At 39.5% G+C, this 21,475-nt stretch overlaps 1 protein-coding gene across 2 annotated transcripts in view; it reads right to left on the bottom strand.

The window, feature by feature from the left end:
- Window positions 1–21,475, bottom strand: part of nphp4 (nephronophthisis 4) — a 143,581-nt gene that overhangs the window by 113,564 nt on the left and 8,542 nt on the right. For both annotated transcript variants that reach the window (XM_018675135.2, XM_051071077.1), the window contains exons 4-5: window positions 6,401–6,570; window positions 5,893–5,957 (exon numbers count right to left, since the gene is read on the bottom strand). In XM_018675135.2, coding sequence (XP_018530651.1) covers window positions 5,893–5,957; window positions 6,401–6,570 — 235 coding nt within the window. The remainder of the gene's footprint in view (window positions 1–5,892; window positions 5,958–6,400; window positions 6,571–21,475) is intronic.

Raw genomic sequence — 21,475 nt, forward strand, 5'->3', positions numbered from 1 at the left:
TTGTTATTCATTATGTATCAAGCCTGGGTTTTAGTCAGATGCTGTGCATAGATTAGAAAACCACCCCAAAATTTCCTTACAGCAGTGGTGTGGTACCTCAGAGTCAGTTGAGCAGAAGCTTGGCAAGAGATGTGAAACCAAGGAAGAGAGGGGGAAAAAACCCAGAAAATGGCGCAGCATCAGACAAACAGTGGCAGTGGTTCTGGGAGACGGTTGAGTTGGAAAGAAGAAAGTAGTAACGATGAGATGGGGTGATTTCTGACACAGACTTTTACTGCCAACTTAGGTAAGAGTGAAGGGATCTGAATTAGTGATTTGCAGGATCCGTTTGTTTCTATGTTTGGTCCTTAGCAATGGCTACTTACCAAACAGTGGAGCTACGAGTGCAAAGCTTCTGCTTTACTTTGTTTGACTACATTATTGTTTAATGTTGGGTTTGGACTGGTCATCAGATGTACCGAGCAGTTTGAAGATGTAAACTTTGGCAAAGAGAAACTCTGATTATTTTTTTGCAGATTTCCAGACTGTTACTAGAATTTTACAGCTAGTACTTGGCCAATATTTATTTATTTTTTATTTTTAAAAAAAAACAAACAAACAACTTTACGATGCACTGTAAGAATTACTTAAACTTATACTTATTATCCACCAATATATCCGTCCACGCAGCTCAAATTTACCAGTAACTCCACCAAACTGCAGCTACAGCATTTTCAGGAGGCACAGATGAAGCCACAGTGAGAGCAAGTGAGAGTCTGTAATTAGTCTGGCGAATACGAGGAGTGTAATCATGTCTTTTCCTTGTCTTTGCTTCGTGGTTTTATTCATAATCTTTATCAGTGACAATAACATTGAAACCACCAAAGTAAAGCAACTGGAACAACAGCAATCAGACGATCAGATTGTAAACAAGTCAGCAGTTAAGAGAGATCAACAAAACCACTCAGTTTGGAGGTAAAACTGAGTGTGAGTGCAGATCAACTGGTGATGATTCCTCATTGCAAAGGAAGAACTGTGACCTAAAGAACTGCAGGTCAAAGTTGAACCAAGAAGTTGGTTTATAGACTTTGTCAAATTACTCACAGATAATGTGAGTAATAATTTTAGCAATCAACTTTATTTTTCTCCTCTATATCCATTTGGATGACCTTAAAGTTTATTCAAAACCACTCATATTTCTTTCCTTGTGGAACTTCATTTTAGCAATGACATCATGTTCTGAGACCTCGACAATTAACTTGCTGAGAATTATATTAAAAATCGTATATTATTAGAATATAGGAAAGAAATGTTTCTCAAAACTACGAAAATAAGTTTAAAGTTGTAACACATCAGATTTACTCCTTAACAAAAAAAACCTTCTGCTAATGTCACTTTCTTCTTTACTCAATGAGGTTTTTTTTTTTTTTTACTTATACAGAAACACTATTTCATCGATCTTAGAATACATCTTAAACATGAAAACACTGCAGACTATTTCACCAATAAACTGCTGATGAAGTCGTAAAGCAGAGTTTACCCTAGCTCAATATGAGCCTAAAGTGGTATAGGTACAGATGGAGAAGCCACAACAGGGGGAAAATGTTGTTTAACTTCATTATGTTTGTTGGAAGTTTGAAGTTCACCCCAACAGCAATAAAGCTTGGCGTAGGTGGTGAAAACAAACACTTCTGTGGGATGCCTTAGAGACAGATATGCAGGAAAGCCCTATTGAAGCAAACACCTTTATCTTGGCCACAGAGAGGCTTTTTGGCGTATCACTGACAATATTTGTCATGGTATTACCTCTCTGTCCCCCACACACAGACATAAACAATAAATTAATGCATCATGGTGTAGCTTCAAATTAAGATATGTTAATGTGAACACAATGTACCATCTGTTTGTCCTCTCATCTGACTAAGAGGGCACCAGAGGAGCCCTCAGTCCCTTTTTCCTCTCTCCTCATTCCCCTTTTCTCCCAGTTGGTTGAGAGGAGAAGCTTAGATGAAGCCAATGAGCTTTCTGCTTCCCTTGGTGCTTGTTTCTTCCTCTGATTTTTGCCTTCCATCCTTTAAGACTTTCAAAAGCCCAGAGGCAACTTCCTCTCCTCTATTTTCCCTTCTTTCCCCATTTCCTGCCTCTTGACCCTGACTCCAGCTTTGGAGAATAGTTTTGACTTCTCTGCCACCACCGCTCTACATCTTCCTTGTATGTTTTCTCCTTTTTCTGTTCCAATTCAGACTAACTGCTCTCCATTTGATATTTCTTCATTCAGGTTTTTCTCCACTAATCTTAGAACCTTTTGGCCCAACTTCTATTTCATAGATTAAAACTGTGTTTAACCTAAGGAGCAAGCTTTTATTTTCTCCTGAAAAGAGTAAAGAGTGTGTTTATCCAAACCATTACCTTTTCAGAACAAGCTTTTAGCTGCACCACTCTGGGTTTTTAATCAGCCTAGTGGTTGTATGTTTTCTCATTATAATTATAATTAGTGTTAGGAGAATTTATGCATACCATCACCTATCATCCCTACATTTACAATCAACTCGGTCTCATACCGACAAAGACTCCACTTCTCCCTGCATTTTTCCTCTTCTTTCTGAATTCATGTGTCTCTATCCATTTATCAGCCTACCCCAGAGAGGCAAGTATGTGTGTTGTTCAGCCAGTGGCAGAAAGCCTGGCCAGGCAGTCAAACACAGAGCTACAGACTGTTTGGCTGCCACCAGTATATACATACATCCTGCGTGTCCCTGCTCCTGTTCTGGCAAACAATTACTTCCTCTTACACACACCACACCACACATTTACTCAGAAAACATGCACATACCCTGGCTGTGTCACTTCTTAGCAAAGAGTTACATGTTTCCAAAAGGAAAAACTCTATTACGACAGAATCATAGAAGATTTCAATAAATTCATACACTAAAATTTACTTTCTGTATAAATGTTCTGTATCATTGTATGTGAGCGTTTACCTCCCCACACAAACACTGCTGTGTTTTTAAGTGGAATATTTTTTACTTAACTGTTTTCAAGAACAAGGCTGCCATTGTTCTGTTTTTTTTTTTTTTTTTCCTTACTGTCAACAAACATGTCATGCATCTCTCAGTACCTCCTCACCCTGTTGGAACAACAATCTTTGTGAACCTCACGATTGGGCTGCAATTCTTGGTGTCACCATTCACTTAAGAATTGATTCTTCATTCAAAACTGGTTCTCAAATCAAAGATTGTGAATTGAACTTGGATTTGATCGTTTTATGTAATGGACTTTGTTTTTCTAGTTTCCAGTCAAATCTGTGTGTGTGAGTCCAAGAAAATTTCGCCATTGTTTGTTATGGACTATAAAAACAAAGAGCACTGTTTACAAAACGATTACAGTATAAGTGATCTGGTGTGAATGTTCAGAGTGGCATGTGCTGACATTAGTTTCTACAAAGTACTAAAGATTTAGCTAGAGCTTCCCTGACAATACAGAAAGATCCTAAAAAATGAAAAAGTTTTCATTCCACTTGGTGTCTATGCCCACATGACACCTTTCCCAGATTTTTTGTAGACACCTAACATCACCCAGCAAATGAGCTACGTTCAAAATACACAATTGCAAAGGCGTAGAAGAGTTTCTCCAGTGAGAGTTCTGCCCTGCAATTTCAAGCAGGGCTCAGTGAAACTTAATGACTTTGGTGAAGCCCTAATCTTTCATCTAGTTAAAAATATTATAAGAAATGAATCCATGAACTTTAAGGTGTATAATCCTGAGGTGAAATCTGGCTGCCAACAACCATCCTATCTGTTATTTCTCATCATTCTCTGTTAACTAACCAATAAAAGCAGAAAGTAAACACACATCATGTACACTGATAGTATATGACTGATGCAGCAGGGCCAACTTGATATTTAAGGTCCACAAACAAGTGTGAGAGTTAAGTATGAAGTGTTTATTTGCAGCTACATTACACACATTTGACTGTCTTTATTTCTGCTGTGAGAGGAATCCAGTGAACATATTTTCCATGGCATAAAATTACCTTCCGTGTGGTGGCAAAGCATCTTTTCATTCTATCAGCTTTTGCTGCATGTTGTGATGTAGCAAACAATTCTCAGTGGAGTGTAAAGACAAAGACCACATTTTGCACTGTAAACAGCGGACAGAATGCCGACCTACCTGGGTATTCCTGGGGACAGAGCACAATTGCTGGCCTTGGGACAGAAAATAAGCTCCATTGTGTAAATGACACGACCAAGGTTTGTTTGCTTTAGCAAGGAAAGTTCATACAGTATGTGCACAGACTGCACAGTGCTAAAGACGTATTCAGAAGCTTTAAAGCATCAAAGACATGAGGGGACAGATACTAGTTTTGCTATAGCCTGCCAGTCAATTAGCTTCTTTTGACAGGTGGTTTTATGATTTTCTATTATTTATAAATCAACAGAATGTTTAAAACTCTCTCACACCACCAAATCAAACACCACAGCCTCACAGACAAGTGTTCTTTATAGCCTTAAGCTATAAGTATGAGGCAGCCTGTAGGATAGGGGGCTACATAATGTATTAACTTTGAAGGAGAACTTCTTTTATTAATAAATATGTCAATGTACCAACAGGATCATTTATAGTTTCCATGTTTGCGAGGGTCATGTGACGCGAGTCCATGTGACGTATAATTTGTCATCCACTTATGTTCATGATGAGCTCATGAAGCCTAAATTTCATAACCTCCACATGCTGATAAAACTTGTGTAAACAGGTCCATGTCTGCAGAATAACCTCTAGTTTTTGGACATTATCTGAGCCTTCAATAGCAGAGGGCTGTTTTTGGACTGTGAGGAAGCACAGTCCATTGTAATGATGACGGTGTGTGAATCCTGCTATCACTTTAATATGGTAGGCATGTTGTAATACAGCAATTTGTAGTTTACATTCATTCACTTTTATTCAATTCAACTTTTAACCCCAACTTCATTTGCACACATCGAGAAAAAATGAAGATATTCCTCTTATCTGGAGCCACCGTATTTTCAAAAACAAACTCGGGAAAACTGAATAATGTGGAATATGTAATAAATGGAGAGTAAAAAAATGTCAGCCTGCAGGGCATGTTTTCTCATTGTGATTCTTCACACAATCAGACGTGAATGACCACTGTAAGGAACTGTACTTATTTCACTGCAGCACAAAACATTTTTAGATCCTTGTTTCACAAACTCACAGTCAAACTGTCTCACATCAAGCAGCAGATACAGAGACTGTGTCCCTGTCACAGTGGATCAGAACAAAATCAATATAAAGACATGAAAAAGGTTTCTGACCATAAAGGAGCAGCAGCAGTGGCAGCAGTCTGGGCCTTCTAACAGAAAAGCAACATTCTACTAAACAACAGGCATGTAGTTAATAATTCAGCGAGCATAAGAGTCCATTTGAGAGAGGGTTTTCTAATATTCATGTGACATGATAGCCAAGACAGGAACTCTTGCTCTCACTGGGCACAGTGTTATTCATACTGTGAGGCACTACGGTATTTTGTAATTCATAGCCTTGGTTTTAGGCCAAGCAAGGACGTAGACATAGACCAACCCAGCACTTCAGTAGCAAACTCAATAATTCAAGAAGACTTGTTCTGAAACACTAAACTGATGTTAGCCTAATACTCAGAGATAATTCAGTTGATAGCAGTGAATTACCCAAAATAACTCTCACACAAACCCAGGACTGTTAACATCCAGCTGAGAGATCTACGGTTTTATTTATTCATTCAATCACAACTTCTAAACGATATAACCTTTAAATTCACTCTGGAAACTTCAGACTTCCAAACAGAGGAGGGTCATGGTTTATCCAGACTACTGGATCACTACTGACCAGACTTAAAAATACCTGAGAAACAGAGTACATAAAAAAGGTACTTACAGTCAACAGTGTCCTTCAGCAGAGGATGGAGTAGGCTTCTTGGTGATCCATGGTGTAGATTCAGCCTAGGAGATAAAATGAAACAGATACTTGGAGCTGTTATAGGTCTCCACACAACAAAAACATGTGTTCACTGTTCTGCCAGCCACATTTGTCTACAATACAGGACTAAAGGATTATTTTATCTTCAAACTATTATCAGTTAACCAGACTACCTCCTGACTATCCTCTGTAAACCCTGACTTCTGATAGCAGAGCAAACACAGCTCTCACTAAATACCTTACACACAACAGTAGTTCTGCATGCATACAGTAAAAACTTGGACAATTATAATGGATATATATGTGTTACACATTATTGCAAAAGCTTAACAGGTGTAACTGGACCAAACAGGGTGAATTCCCTCAGTGATATTCGAGGAGTAATCCCTACACCTGTCCTTCAACCGTCTCCTCATGTGTAACATCATTAATCCCTGACTGGTGTAATTAGGAATGGGCTAATCACCTTCTGTCCCCATCGGCAGCCTGAGCCTCTGGCCTGTTGGTAAAAAGCTCCAGGACAGTGAAGCCTCGCCCCAGGGCCTGCTGGGAACCGTCTGGCCTGGGTGACAATGACACCAGCTCCAGGACCACCACAGTGCTGGATAGCCGCAGAGACGTATGGAAGTACAGGACCTAGGAAAACATAAACATGGAGTGAAGAATTAATCCTACAACTCTGATTCATTCAGAAAGCAGCATGGTATCTATCTGGTGCCGTACAAAGAAACCTGATAAGAGTTTCTGCAGTGAAAGACATAAAGTTTTTCAGGTCTGTGATCTAAACCACGCTGATTTTAAAATGAGGCCACAGCAGTTTGCAATCAAAAGTCAAATTATGGCATCAACAAGTAAAAAAACAAACTAGACTAGAAAGTTAGCAGTGAGTTGGTGATTATATTGGGACCCAGGTCTGGATATGTAGTAGGGATGTGCACGAATAATCGATTAGTCAATTAGTCAAAACGGTAAGCATAGTCAACAACTTTTTTTAAGGAATTGACTAATTTTAGTTGACTAACTTTTATTTGGTTGGGGGTGAGAGTAGATTTATGTTTTACTTCATGGAGACGCGGAACTAACGTTTTTGGTTCTGTTTCTGCTCGAGTGAGCATCTCCTCTCTTTGTGGTGCAAGCAAAACACTGGAACAGATGTTGGCAATAAGAAGAGGCGAACAAGCTGCCGCTAACGTTAGCTCAGGTTGTTGCTAACGTTAGCTCAGCTTGTTTTCAGGTTAGGATTCCTTCAGTGTTCATCATTCAAGAGGTTTCTACTGGGAGCCGAATTATCTACAGAGGTCTCATTAACTCCAAAACAAATGGACCAAGTAATTAAAATTGTTAGAAACACTGAATAAAGCAGTTGCATATTAAAAAAATATATGTTTTTGCACGACACAGACACAGGACATTGAGAGGGGCTGCAGAGGACCATTACTGGCCAGACTGAAAAAAATACAATGAGGCAGCTAAAGCTCCAAAATAGAATTTGACAGAAGCCAACAAAGTAGCAATAACAACCACTGCATGGACAGTTTTATGTCACTGTCACCTGTCGTAACATGGACGGTGACCAGAACATTTCTGGTTCTGTGCTCCAGACTCACAGCACAGATGAGACACACTGCTGAGAACATTGCTGCTAGTCAGAGGTGCGTTGTTGATGAGTGGGGCTTGGGAGGTAAAGTTAGTGCATCTGTACACTACACTGCAAAAAACATGACATGACAACATATTGTTTTGGTTTGGGTGGAGGGCACATCTTAATGATGACATCATGACTAATCGACTAATCAACTTAAATTGGCTTGATTAATCGACTTCAAAAAGTAATCAAAATGTCCATCCCTAATCTGTAGCAGCTTAGTGCATAGGAAGATTCTCCACATTGGTATGAGAGAGACATACAACAGAAAGAACAGAGATCAAGATCGGTTATATGACATATACAGTAATAATGGTTAATAAACAGCCACTTCAGGGAAATGACATATAAACAAGTACAGATGGTGAACAATCCCATGGTACCCTGCTTGGCTGTCAGCATCAATTGTTGCTGTCATTTCAGTTACTGCAGTCCAGGGATAAATAATCATAAATCTGCATCTTGATACTGAGAATGAACAACTATAGACTGAGATTTTCACAAGATTTGACTGACTCTGACAGAAACACATACATAAACATATAAAACATGCTCAGGATCAAAAGGGAAAAAGGGGGCATGTAAAATACCACAAGTATTGTTTGTGATGCTCCTTTACGACCTCTACTCCACTTTAGCAGAATGGATCTGTCACTCACTACTGAACGGTTAGAGAAAAACAAAATATCCTTCTTCCAACAAGAGATGTGTTGAAATGAACAAGATGTCAGGCTGAATGACTCACATCCAATGAAATACTAATTCAGTACCAGATCATTTGCCTCAATTACAAACATTCACAGTGCAGGGTATTTTCCCTTAGAAAGAACAAGGAGTTGTTTCATCCTATTGTTTTGCTGTTGTTCATTCTCTGTGGTCATACCATGCACTTTTGTGTCAGTCTCCACACTGTAAGTCTCTATAAAGAGCTGAACATCCAGCATTGAGAAGAGTACCTGATTGGTGAGGATGTGACATCAAAAACATTCATGAGGCAGGTATGTCCCCCTGGTGAGGAGGCTCTTTAGGATCATGTGGGGGGTCTGACCTCACTATTTTTACACAAGTTCAGAGGAAGACAGTCAAGCCTTTTGGGAGCCTGTTTGTAGTCTGTGCCAGGTAGGCGCTATTGTTTACAGACTCTGATCCACCATTCAAATTGGGAATAATAGCCTACCTACAGCAGAGCCACACTGATTTACATGCACAAAGGCCTGAATATGATAAAGAGACCCACAAATTCTCTGTGATCCACTGGTCCCCGAGCACAATAAAGCCTGTTATTTTTCAAAACCATAAAGGAGAACATGACAGTGTCAACAGAAAAAAATGACATAAGTAGACATGAGCTACCTTGAAATACAGAGCCAATTTCTCCCAGCCCACTGTGGCACAGCCTGTTCATCTTTAGACCCAACTATCAGCCACAACAGAGTCATATATTCAAATTCAAAACCTCAGAGGTGTTCCTATTTCGGCCACATCAGTCTTTTATCTCTGAGCATGGCCAGTTTAAATTACTATTTTTCCAAATGCAAACACTGCTGAATACAAATGGGAAACGTGGGAGGCTAAAGATAGTCGTCTAGCCACGGTTTGATTTAGTTATTTGTCTGCTTGCTTGTTTTCATATATCCATTGGACTTCGCCTCGCTGACAAGGATGTTGAGATTCACAAAACACTATGGCTCACAAACTGGTGCGTCTGCTTGGATGAAAGTGTCCTGCTGGAAGTGATTCAGCATTAACAAATTTTTGTTCAAGGCTTTGTCGACATGGGCCAATGAGACAGAATGAGATGAGTAACAATGTCTGTGAACTGAACATGGAGGCTCTGAATGTGTGGAGAAACTTTCAGCACTCAGCCTTCAATGGAAGCTTTAAGAAATCGGTTTATTTGTCCTAATCTGATATCTAGCTAATTTCTCAATAAAAGTAAAACACAGTTTCCCAGTTACTGAGCACTGACTCAATGTTTTCTGAGCTGGAATTCAGACAGATATTCTAGTAGCACCAAACACCGGCTGAGTAAAAATATCCCCCATCCCAAGATACATGCCATTCAGTATGCATAGACTCAAAACTTTACTTTCACTCAGTTTATTTATTTATTTCCTTCCAACCTTAACTCCAAAATCAAAGCCTCATCTTTGAATGAACTTCTCTTGAACCTATCCCAGGCTGTATGAACAAGAGCTTAGGAGGGAGGGGTGGGGGGGGGGTCCATATTCTCTTTCTATATTCTATCATGTTCACCCAAATTTCATCCCCCTGTGATAATGTAGAATTTGCATTGTGGTCAAAGATGTAGTCCCAAATCTCTGAGCAATCCAAACATGGACATTGTTCACCATGGATTTCCAATTCAAAGGTAGAATTCCTTTTTCATCTGCCTCGCTGCTTTGATACACCTCCAAATTGATTCTGGTCCAATCTCTTGCAAAAAATTAAAAAACGCTCTGTCCCCGCAGACCAAATATTTCCCTTCCTCAGTTCACAATAATTCAGATTTATAAAAGGATGTAGTCAATGATTAAGAAAACAGCCACGACTGGTTATGAATATTTTGAGACAGACAAGCTAAGTATGGATAAAAAAGTGTTCTGAATACATATTTACAAATACATTTATCTCAGATAATGAGTACATTTGTACAATTTTTCCACAACGGTACAGCACGCTTTAGCTGCATTTGTCACACCAGTGTTTTCACATTTCTTTTTCCAGCCTAGAGATTTCCCAGCTGATGTGTGTTGTTTAGATCCTGCCTCAGAGCAGAGCCAAAACATGATACTGCTGCACATGATGCTGCTGCACATGTATGGACCAAGTTCAGTGTCATAGCCAACAAAGTGAACTGAAAGCATTTTTATCAGATTCCAGTAGTGGTGTTGCTATGTTTCTGTTCTTAGTCTCAATCAGATACAGGGAAGCTTCACTATTTCCTCATCCTCTCAGCTTTGTCATGATTTGTTAAAAGCTGCGATGAAGGCAGATTTTCTCTTGCTATGTTGATCTCTTGATTAACTCCCACCTGCTACCTGCAGCTGTCAGCTGTATAGGCTTGCTAATCCAGGGTTTATTACTTAACACTAAATTCATTCTGTTTATTATATCATTATAATTATTATTTCAAGACATATGTAGCAATAATAGAGAGGAAACAGGAAATCAGGGAGAGAGATAGGAAACAACATTCAACAAAGGTTTCCAGCCAGATTCAAACCAAGAACATTGTGTCTACATAAAGATGGCACTACAAATAATGTAATGAATATTACCATTTTCTGTCCAATGGAAACATGCAGTGAGTTTTAACATCACACTGTTTTCTGTATGTATTGTTGTGGGAGGTGGTACTGCAAACTAGACATGAACACACTGTAGTGTTTGATACCAACAGGAAATGAAGGAAAGCGTGTTCCAACAGACGTCAACTGAGTTTTGAATGGCTTTAGACAACTTACTGGTTATACCCAAGTGTCTGAGTGAATTAAAACATTTTGGAAAAAATACGCTAAATTCTGTTAAATCCCTAATTATGGAAACTCTTCTCACATTTAAATATTCAGCACTAATATTTGCCTCAGTTTGTCTGAGCAAAGCTCCAAATTTATACCAGCTCAACTACAACAGAACTTTACAATGAAGCAGTGTGTTGTGATCTTCCCAGTGCCATAGGAGCAGTGGGAGATATCATTGAGAAAACAGCTTGCATCGGCAGCAACGCCAGGAGCAGCATATGTCGGACCTAATGAGAGGTTATACACTGCAGCGAGTGTCAACAAAGCAGTAATCGATTCTCACAGGGGTAAGTATCAAACCCCTTTCCCAAACTGAGTAAAGAGGGGCCAACCGCGATGGGGTGACATTAAAACATCATCAGCACAGAGGCATATAGCCTGAAGTCACTGTCACTATCAACAACCAGCCTGTCTGCAGCTTCTGGGGATTTAGCTGAGACCCCTTTGTGGGTGACAGAGAACTTAACTATGACAGAAAAGAGGCAAATTAAAGTGTGAGGGAGAAATGTTGTTAGATGGAAAGCTATGGCAGAAAAGAGAGAACAAGTGAGATAAAGAGACAACACGTGATGGTTACAGTTGCCTTGAATTACAATAATAAATATAAATGTGCCTAACCTGTGCCACATTTTGTGACCAGATGATTGGGTTGACTTGGCTGCCTACTGGCTAAAACAGGACAATTAATGGACTATATTAGATTTACACTTTATAAAATGTCTATATGAAAAAATACTGGATAAAAAAAATGACGAACTGGCAAATGGGGCTTAACATGCAATTATGAACCTCTCGTTGTGCTACCACAGTGTAAAAGCTGAGGCTAATTCTTCCTGCCCCCTCGAGGTGGTCATTCAAATGCTCGACTTGTGGGCAACTGGGCAAGCACTGAAGAGGGAATCACAGGCACTGCACAAAACAAAGAGGCTGCAAATGAGCACTGGTTTGCATAGAGAGGTCCAGAGCACCAGGAGTGTAATTGACAGGACCCTGTTGTTCGACCCCTGGAGGCTTCCCAAAAGAAAAGCAAACAGGGCATTTCCATTTAGCCTACACACTGGCTGGGAGTCTGAAAGCACTAGTGTCTGCTTCCTGGGACTTAGATAATAGACCTGCTCCACATATCTGCATGCCTGCTTTACTAACATGTTCTGCATGTACCTAAGATGAATAAAGGCTGTCAGCATAAACAAAAGGCTTTAAGGTGTTATATAAATATACACTGTACATCGGAGCTCCTGATGCATAACTGCTGTTTGTTGTGTGCCATGTGCTTTCACCCTAAGACTTTGCAGTTGAAGGAAAAACTCAAAGTCATAGCTGAGCTCGAGCTCATGAAGTCACATAAAGCTAAGCAAGCTCATGCACTCGGGAAGATTCTTGGCTGTAATGCTTTGATACTAGTTTTGGCAGCATAGCCAACGCCTAGAGGTGGAGAAGAGAGGGAGGGAGAGAGATACAGTAAGTCATTTGACAGGCACAGAACCAGCGGGTATCAGCATCACAGATCCTCGGTGTGAAATCCTATGACTGTCACCAGCATACAGGAGATGAGAGATGGTGGTGTGGATGATAGAGAGGCAGAGAAAATGACAGGGATGGAGGCTTCAGGCTTTCTTATGCCCAATAATGTCACTGGATAGCAGCTGGGGCAGGCAGCACTGACTGTGCATCTGTGTGACAGTTCAGTCCCAGTCCTAGCCTGGTTTCAGATCTCTGACATTTGCTGAAAACAATAAGTGTGAATGGGATCAACACAGCTAAACTGCTAATTATAAGTCAAATGACTGAGGTAATAGCTCATAAATCATATTTTTTTCTGAACAGCATTAAGAAATGTTAAATTACCTGCTCTTAGCAACTGCTAAACTGCTGTTTCTATTTAAAATCAAAATTATGTCAACAGCACAGGTATGTCAGCCACCAATAACTGATCAAGGCAAAATAATACCTCCTGAACAGAACATTTAACATACACAATGAGTAATAAATGGAGTGAAACTAAATTAATCTGATTATCATGCTACTACTACTAGTACTACTACTACTATGAACTGATGAATGAATAATAATATGAATAACTGCATATATCTAAGGCACTATCATGTCTATAGAAATTATCTTTCTTTATGATAAGAGATTATACCACTATATTGTAGAACTATGAGAACAAGGCAATAGTTTTATTTGTTTATGAGTAGCTGGTTAATCTGGATCCATGTAAAAATGGCTGGGACGTTCCTACATCCCACCATTACCACAATACACACCTGAATCTCTATATATGCATGAGGAAGACTAGTGTGTAGGATCAGAGGTGTAACATTGAAAGAGGCAGCCACTGAAAATCTGAAATATGTCAGCTGAAGAGAGAACAAAGAGTGTAATGGAGCTGATTGAGAAGTTGAAGGCAGAAAAGGTTCTTTTCTATCAGCTGAGTGACTGGTGTAGCGAGAAACTCAGGCTTGGACTGCATTAACAGAGGCAGACCATGCTGTGTCCCTGAGGTGTGCAAGGAGGCTAAAGTTAAAAGAAAAAAGTGATTTGATATAAAAGTTTATGTCATAACAAGAAAATGGAGAGCGAGAAAAAGAACAGGTGGAGGACAGGGAAAAGCTGATCTATCAGCCAAAGATGAGAGGACTGCAGCAATTACTGGAGAAACAGCCCAGTTATGTGGACTCCCTCCAAGGAATGAGGGTGACAGTGATACGACTTCTTTCCAGCAAGGAATTTCACTGAGCAGAAATTCTCATTCCTCAAAAATCTCCATCTGAGGCCATTTTAGACTACAGACCATTTTAAACATCAAGTGAAGCTGTTAGGAAATGACTAGCCTTTTATTTTAGATGAGGACATCTGACCTGAATGTATACAACTGAACCTCAATTTCAGATGATAACCAACACTGGTGGGTATTGGCAACAAATAATCAAATATCTAGAGACCTCTGGAAAACATTATGGTAACCTATGAAGAATGAGTCTAGACATGGGACCATATGAAAATTTCATGTCATGATTATCCTGGCCAAAATAATTGCAAACAATATTATTGTGATAATCATGAAAATATGCTTTAAACTCTTAATGGCTCCAAAACAGAGTAAAATCACTTAACAATACATTAACATACATGTGGTAAAAAAACTAATATTTTTACTGCATCACAGATAGGATGCATCTTTTTTAAGTGAAAACCAATCAAACAGTCTATTATAGGAAAAACAGTAGTAAGACAGTCAATTCTTCTGAGACCTCAGCTCCGCTCTGGTCTGAGACAGCGGGGCTATTTGCTGTTTAGCTACATAGCTAACGTTACCTGGCTAATGTCAGCTTAATTCACTGGTGACCAAAACAGCATCATAATGTGACAAACATTTATAAACGTCAGCGTTAGTATAACTAAACCAATACTTGCTACCTTCAGTAACTGAAAGTAGCATTAGTTAATTTTACATTGAGTTCTTTGTTTTGGAATCCATAGTATAAAGCATTTGAGCTGAGCTTTCAGCCATGGTGATGACTGGAAAGATGCAGCTCCTCCTTGTGGTAATTCAAAATAAATCAATACAGGACTGTATGTTGGCCAGACAGATTTTTAAGTCACCCGTGAGGTTATTAATGATTATCCCCATTCATGATTATCCTGATATAGAAATATAATATATGATTTCATTGCAATGGGCGATAAAGTCATATATTGTTCCATCCCTGTTAGAGTCAAACATAGAAATCACACAGTTGTAACCTGGTGTTTGCCTAGACTGATTACATTCAGCGTAAGCTTGCTCATATTCATCTCTAACATTTTCTGCCTGTTATATTAATAAATTGTACATGGAATGATCAGAGTTAGCATAAAGACGTAAAATATATCTGTTGAGCAAGAAAGAGCATGAAATATTTGTTGGTTGTTGTTGGTAAACACATCACATTTCTTCTTATGTTTGCAATCTGTGATGTAAAAAACATTTCAAATTTCACTTTGGTTTTCAGGTGTGTAGTCAAGGTTTACCACTGAGCACAAAACTCTTCTAATCACCACTGATTCTGACTGAATACAGTCTAGTTACAGGTCGATCTGGCTTCACTGGCTCTGTCCACTATCTTGCAGCTCTAGATCTATGACTGGTGTCTTAGCTGACCATCTTGCTACATGCAGCAGCATCAATTACACATCAATGCCACACAGTATCATGATTTCCATTTGTTTTTCTTTCACAAAATTCACTGTAAACCATAAACCACTCTGTGTCTCCACTTCTTGTATGATCCTGTCAATTCCAAGTCAAGCAGCAACATTAAAAACACCAACCAAGGTCAGGCAGGAAAACATTGCCCCTTGAGTTATTGATTAGTGGAAAGCTTACATTCAGGAGCAATTATAACTGATAGTTTATATCAGGAAAAAGTGAACTACCACTCACTTAATTTGCTTGACTGGTAATAAATATCATGTGCATAATTGACATTTTGCTCAGAGAGTCTTCAAATAGCAAACTAGTACATCATCTGAGAAGCATCAGAGTGCTCAGTTAATGTCATAATAATCTGCCTTTTAGACTTATTTAAGATAAATTTGGAAAGTTTGGACTCATTGTGGCACTTGAGGTGAGGATATTTATGGAAATCTCACAGTTGGTCAGAGGGAAATTCTGATGATAGTGCCTGAGATGATGTAGAGGAGGGGTCAGTAGAAGCATGAAGTATTATTAAATTATGCAGTATATTGTCTATAAGACTATGAATAGCCATAATAAATTTCAATGGAAATCTGGGAGGTAGTTATCAACTTTGGACCAACCTGATCACTGACAAGTCTCACAGTGAGCACAGCAAAAGTTCACCTTTCCACTGGGTGTTTGAATCCAAATTCAACAGATCTGAAAACACATCGTTATAACCTGAAAATCACAAGCAGACTCTTTCTCTCCAGATATTATATGGGGCAGACAGAAACTGACAAAGATGAATAACCACTCCAAACTGACTTGGAGATAACAGACGAAGTTGAAAACTGACTAAGGTCCTGAAAGCAGAGGGAGTGTGTCCTCACTGGTTTTATGCTCTGGATCATCTGGATCATCAATGCAGTAACTCCGGCATTTGCCATAAAGTTAACTTGCTTCAGTGACAGTTCAGACCTATTGTCAGCATCAGCTTTGACTCCAGTTTCCATAGTACATGCCTGCACGTAATGAAAACTTTCTGATCAGCACAATTCCCACAACCTCTTCCCTGAGTCCCCACTCCTGGTGTTTAGCTTCACTGCCTCGTCCCTGACTCCAACAAAACCCAAAGAGTCTGCTTTCTACAACATCCCCAGCTCTGCCAACGACAGATCTCAGTGCTCGCTGGGTAAAGTCTTAGTTTGTCACCCAGGTTTTGGTCTTCTGACATTTTGTAATTCCTGTCTGAAATGCCTCACAGACAAACTGCAGGCACTCACTGAATACTAGAGATGCATCACAATACAGGAGGAATGCAGGAAATATACAGCGATGAAAGGATTGGAGGAACACTGCCAGAGTTCAGATTCAAAAAAGGTAAAGCTGAAACTGACATGTCAAAGCCTGGAACAACAAAGTACGAGACAGACAGAATATCTTTCTTTCTATCTGTCTCAGTGCCTCTCTCTTCCTCTCTACCCCACACAGACAGAGCAGAACCCAGAGCTGATAGTAAAATTACAGGGACCGTCCCACTGTGTGTGCCTGTGTGTTTGTGTGAAGGGAAAAGAGAAGTGACAGGAAGAGAAACGAGGGATGGAGGAATGGAGGAAGACGAATCAAGTCAATACATACCACGTGTGGCAGAAATAAGTCAGGCACACATATCTAACACCTTGTTGAGGGTCTGATCTCTCAGTCACCTCGTCTTCTGGCCCTTGAATTCCCTCAATCTCTCACACACACACCTACAGTGTATAGCTGTGTATTACCAGTCCAGTGTGTAAAGCTGTTAAGCAGCAGCTGCTCCACTAGACGTTTGGTCCCGTTGGAGCTGAAATATTGATCAGTTCTCAGGCAGAGCAGCGCAGCCTGCGCCCCCACCATCCCCATGTATAATTGAAGCGTATATCTCTTAGTGTGGCATGCCAGTCGGGAGAAGGAATTAAGCAGCGAGGTAAGCTGAAGGCCTGTCTGTGCTGCCATAGCAGCCCCTTTGTCCATCAATCATAGGGCTTTTCACACAGGCAGGTTTCACAGGCTTGCTACATTTACTGTAGGAAGTGCTATGCCTTGTAAAAGAAAACAGAGAGAGAGAGAGAGAGACAGAGACTGTAAGACAGAACATAACAAGACTTAATATAGGTTCATGTTTTACTGCCGGTCATTTATCTGAGGGCTTAGCAGTTCACAGGAGAAGACTCCTCTGGGTCATTTTAGGCCACTGAGTTCTCACACAGGAGTTTCATGTGTTAAAGGATAGGCTGGTGTTATTCTACATTTTTCTTTTTGTCAACCAATCTCATGAAAAGACTAAACCAACATGAATACTTTGACTCCTCTACACTGTCTGTAGCACTCAGCTACAAGAAGTAAATCTCAGGTCAGGTCATAGTAAGTATGATTTTTTTTTTTTTTTAAAGGCTGCATCATTTCCTAAATCAGCTGGACTCTGTAGTTGTCAGCACTATTACTCAAACAGAAGTAATACACAGATTAACACTAGTGAGTATTTACAGCAGCAGAATGGTGTAATACAGGGCTCATGCTCAGGATAATGAAGGAACATGTGACCCAGTAGTTTTTAAAGATCTGTGTCAATAAGCTACAGTACATCAAGTTCTGAAGACTAAGCCCGTACTTTTCAGTCCTTTTTCTTATATTTCCAGTTTTATCCTTGAAGTCTAACATTGATTTTTTTTTTCCTATTTCCTGTTCCTTATGGTAATGTTTGCAATTTCCTGTAAACATGCACTGAAAAATAAAAATGAATGAGAAATAGTGCATATACACTGCACAGATGGTTTCACAACCAGGCCATGAATACATGTCCCCGAGAAATGCTGAAAGAAGCTGAATGTTGAATGGAGTGGAGGCTTCCAATGACTGACTATCTACAGGGCCAAATCGACAAGTATGAAAAACACCATAAAACCACAGTAAATACAGCTGTGTATGATACACACTGTGAGCCCCATAACAAACCTGACAGTCACAGAGCAGAGTCATATTAACATCACTTGCCGTTATACACATTAAGAAAAAAAAACATTAAAACATTCTGCCTTAAAGTTGATCGTTTACAGACATAATTACAGTCGTGCACCAAACATTTCCAAACCAGGTACGATACATAAAACCTAAATTAAACTGAGCACATATACAATGAAGTAATGCACACTGTTTTGAATAATCTCTGTGGTGTTGTGCATGTGTATGCTACCAACTTAACATCTAACACCTAATACATGTGTAATACAGTGCACTGATTATTCAAATGAAGCAACAGCAGAGTATCATGAAATATATACAGTATTCTCTTCAGCCTTCCACATGCAGAGAACAGGTTTAATGAGTCATTGTATCAAACCTTGCTGTTTAGGCAGTTGTGTAAATCAATGACAACAGGCAGCCCATAGGCAACAAAGTGTAAGTCACACAAACAAAATAAAAGGTGATAATTGCAGCATCAGAGCAAACACCACCCACACACTTACACATTCATTTAGCTGTCCTGTTCATTTAATAAAATAATGATGTCCTGGAAAATTGATAAGAACAACCCACTTAAAAGAAAAACAACTTGTGTGTCATGTTGTTTTCTACCTGGCTGTGATAATGACCTTCAGTGCATTTTTAACCATGCCAGTGGTTTGGCTGTAGTGATGGCAGTGTTGGTCTGTCGCTGTATCAGTCTGAAAATCAGCCAAACATTTTAGTCACAAACTAAAATATACCAACAACTATTAGATCAGCAACAGAGTACCATGATTTATTTTACTTCCCAAAGGATGAAATTTGGTGCAGATGTTCATGCCCCTCAGGATGAATTGTCGTCACTTTTGTGATCCCCTGACTTCAGTTCGCTTGTCCAGGACTAAAGATAACAGCATTTCCATCAGCTGTAGATGTACATTAAGTTTATTGCTTAGCAAATATTGGCATGCTAACACAAAAAAATAAGACACGCTAAAAAAAAGGATACCTACTAAACATCAGCATGTTAGCATTTTCATTTTGAGCATGTTATCATGATGATGGTAAGACCCTGAGAACAGCCTCAAAGCACCATTTGCATGGCTTTAGACTCTTACTCTCTATATTTGTGTAGGCACAAGGTGCAAAACACAGTAGAGCACCAGTGAATTGATATCTTTCTGCAATGCAAAGGTTATTTCCCCGGTTGCAGAAGTTTGGTTTCTGAATTACTCACTGTGCCCCCTAGTGGGAAAGGTACAGAAAATAATACAAATCCAGCAGCACACTGCAATCTTGGTGCCAAGAAAGAGAGCATTTTGTCTGGTCTGCCACCAACCTTTAGTGAAATCACACCGATCTTAAGAACACACAAATCCTTTGTTCATGTTTCTCGTCTTTTTACTTTTATTTTTCGCTCTTTTTCAATCAGCTGATGTAATCATGCAGACAAAAATGTAATTCTTTCTGAGACAGAATAAAGAATGATTTTTGCCAGCTCTGTAATCCACAACAGTTAGTAGGTAGCCTACACTGAGAAACTCTCCTTTATTCTGCTGAGTCCCTCTGCAGCCATCTGACGGCAGCAGGTATCTGTTCTATCTGCAGTCTCTAACAGGAGTGATGTCACTGTCCAGCCACAGGTATGCACAGCAGATGTGCTGCTTAAATTTGTGACAGTAACACCAGACTGTTTCAAAATAACTTCCATACTTGGTGCACATCAAACTTGTCCTTTTTATTGATTATTCTAAATTCATTCCAATTTAAATGAACAGGCATATTGAGTAACAATGGCAATGGCTGCAAGCATCATCTTTTGTTTTTTTTTGTTTTTTTTTACCAAGTCTGGCAAAAGTACAATACAGGTACAAGTGTTGCTGCAATCACTAACATGATGTTATAGAGTACAGTGCGAGTTACACTTAATAATGGTGTTTCCAAAAACAAGAGTGTTATATATTCAAAATAGTTATTTATTTGTGGATTATGCGAGGATCATGTTTATGTCACAATATGATGATGCAGCAGACACTGAGCCTATTTCTTTACCAGATTGTGAGCAATTGTTTTCCTATGTAAAACAGGCAAACCTAGACTGAATTAAACATTAAGACTAGTTTTAGAAATAGTACAGTAATACCATCTACCCTCAGTGTACATAAGGCACTATGGTGGGATTATGCATCATTAGATCATTATATGATAAATAAAACCAGATGATTGTAATTTCTTTGAGATGTCCAAAGTGAATTCAAAAGTGAATTAACCATCTGCTCTCAGCAGTATATTTGAGATGCTGTATTCTTTATTTTGACATCCCACACAACAAATATGTTTCCTCTGAGAAAAACTCCACGGGATTCCCAAACTGTCAGTGTGTCAGTGAAAGTCCTGTGTTTAAACAGGATGAAAGTAGTGGATGTGATTGGCCATGATTGTCACAAATTCTAACACAGCCACCTATAATGTATGATAATGGATTCTTTCTTCTCCCACCCTGCTTCCAAGTGTGCCACAGGTGCACCCTCCGCCCCTGGCCACGAAAATACCAAAGTACATTTGGAAAACTGTGCAGGGTGTATTTGACCGCACCCTGCATGAGCTCTCAGTCGTTCTTTACATTGTGCATGGTCATATCTCTAGTGACTCTACTGTCTCTTTTACTGCAAGATGCCATGAAAAGTCAAAACCCCCCAGTTGTTTTTTCTGCCTGAACTACCATAAGACATGATGCTGAACAACAGATATCAAGTGGACCCTGGGTTTGGATCGTCTGTGTGTTTCCAAGGTCAAAAACAGCCACTGATGCTGAAAGGCTCTGTGCTCCCTTACAGCTGTTTGTCAGTGAACTTGACTGATTGCACCTGTGCTCAGGTTGACGTTGGGTACAGATGTGCTGGAAAGGAGGTGATGTCACCAATCTGAACAACAAGTAAAAATGGTAAAAGTATAAACTGACCAGCATTAACAGCTGTAACTAAAGAGCAACATCTACCAGTCCAAAACCATTGTGAAAACAGGTCTGACCAATCAAAGACACCGTGTGGGTGGACCATGAGCATGTAGGGAACTGTACATTTTCCTAACAAGGTCTGTTTAATGTGAATACTGTCTTTTTTCCATTGTTGAATAGGTGAATATTTCTGGTGACAAAAGGGATGGATACTGAGGACTTGACTGGTACCAGCTGCTGATTTGTCAAAACTGAAATTTATTTATTCA

Source organism: Lates calcarifer, linkage group LG6 (genome assembly GCF_001640805.2).
Source record: "Lates calcarifer isolate ASB-BC8 linkage group LG6, TLL_Latcal_v3, whole genome shotgun sequence".
NCBI lineage: Eukaryota > Metazoa > Chordata > Actinopteri > Centropomidae > Lates > Lates calcarifer.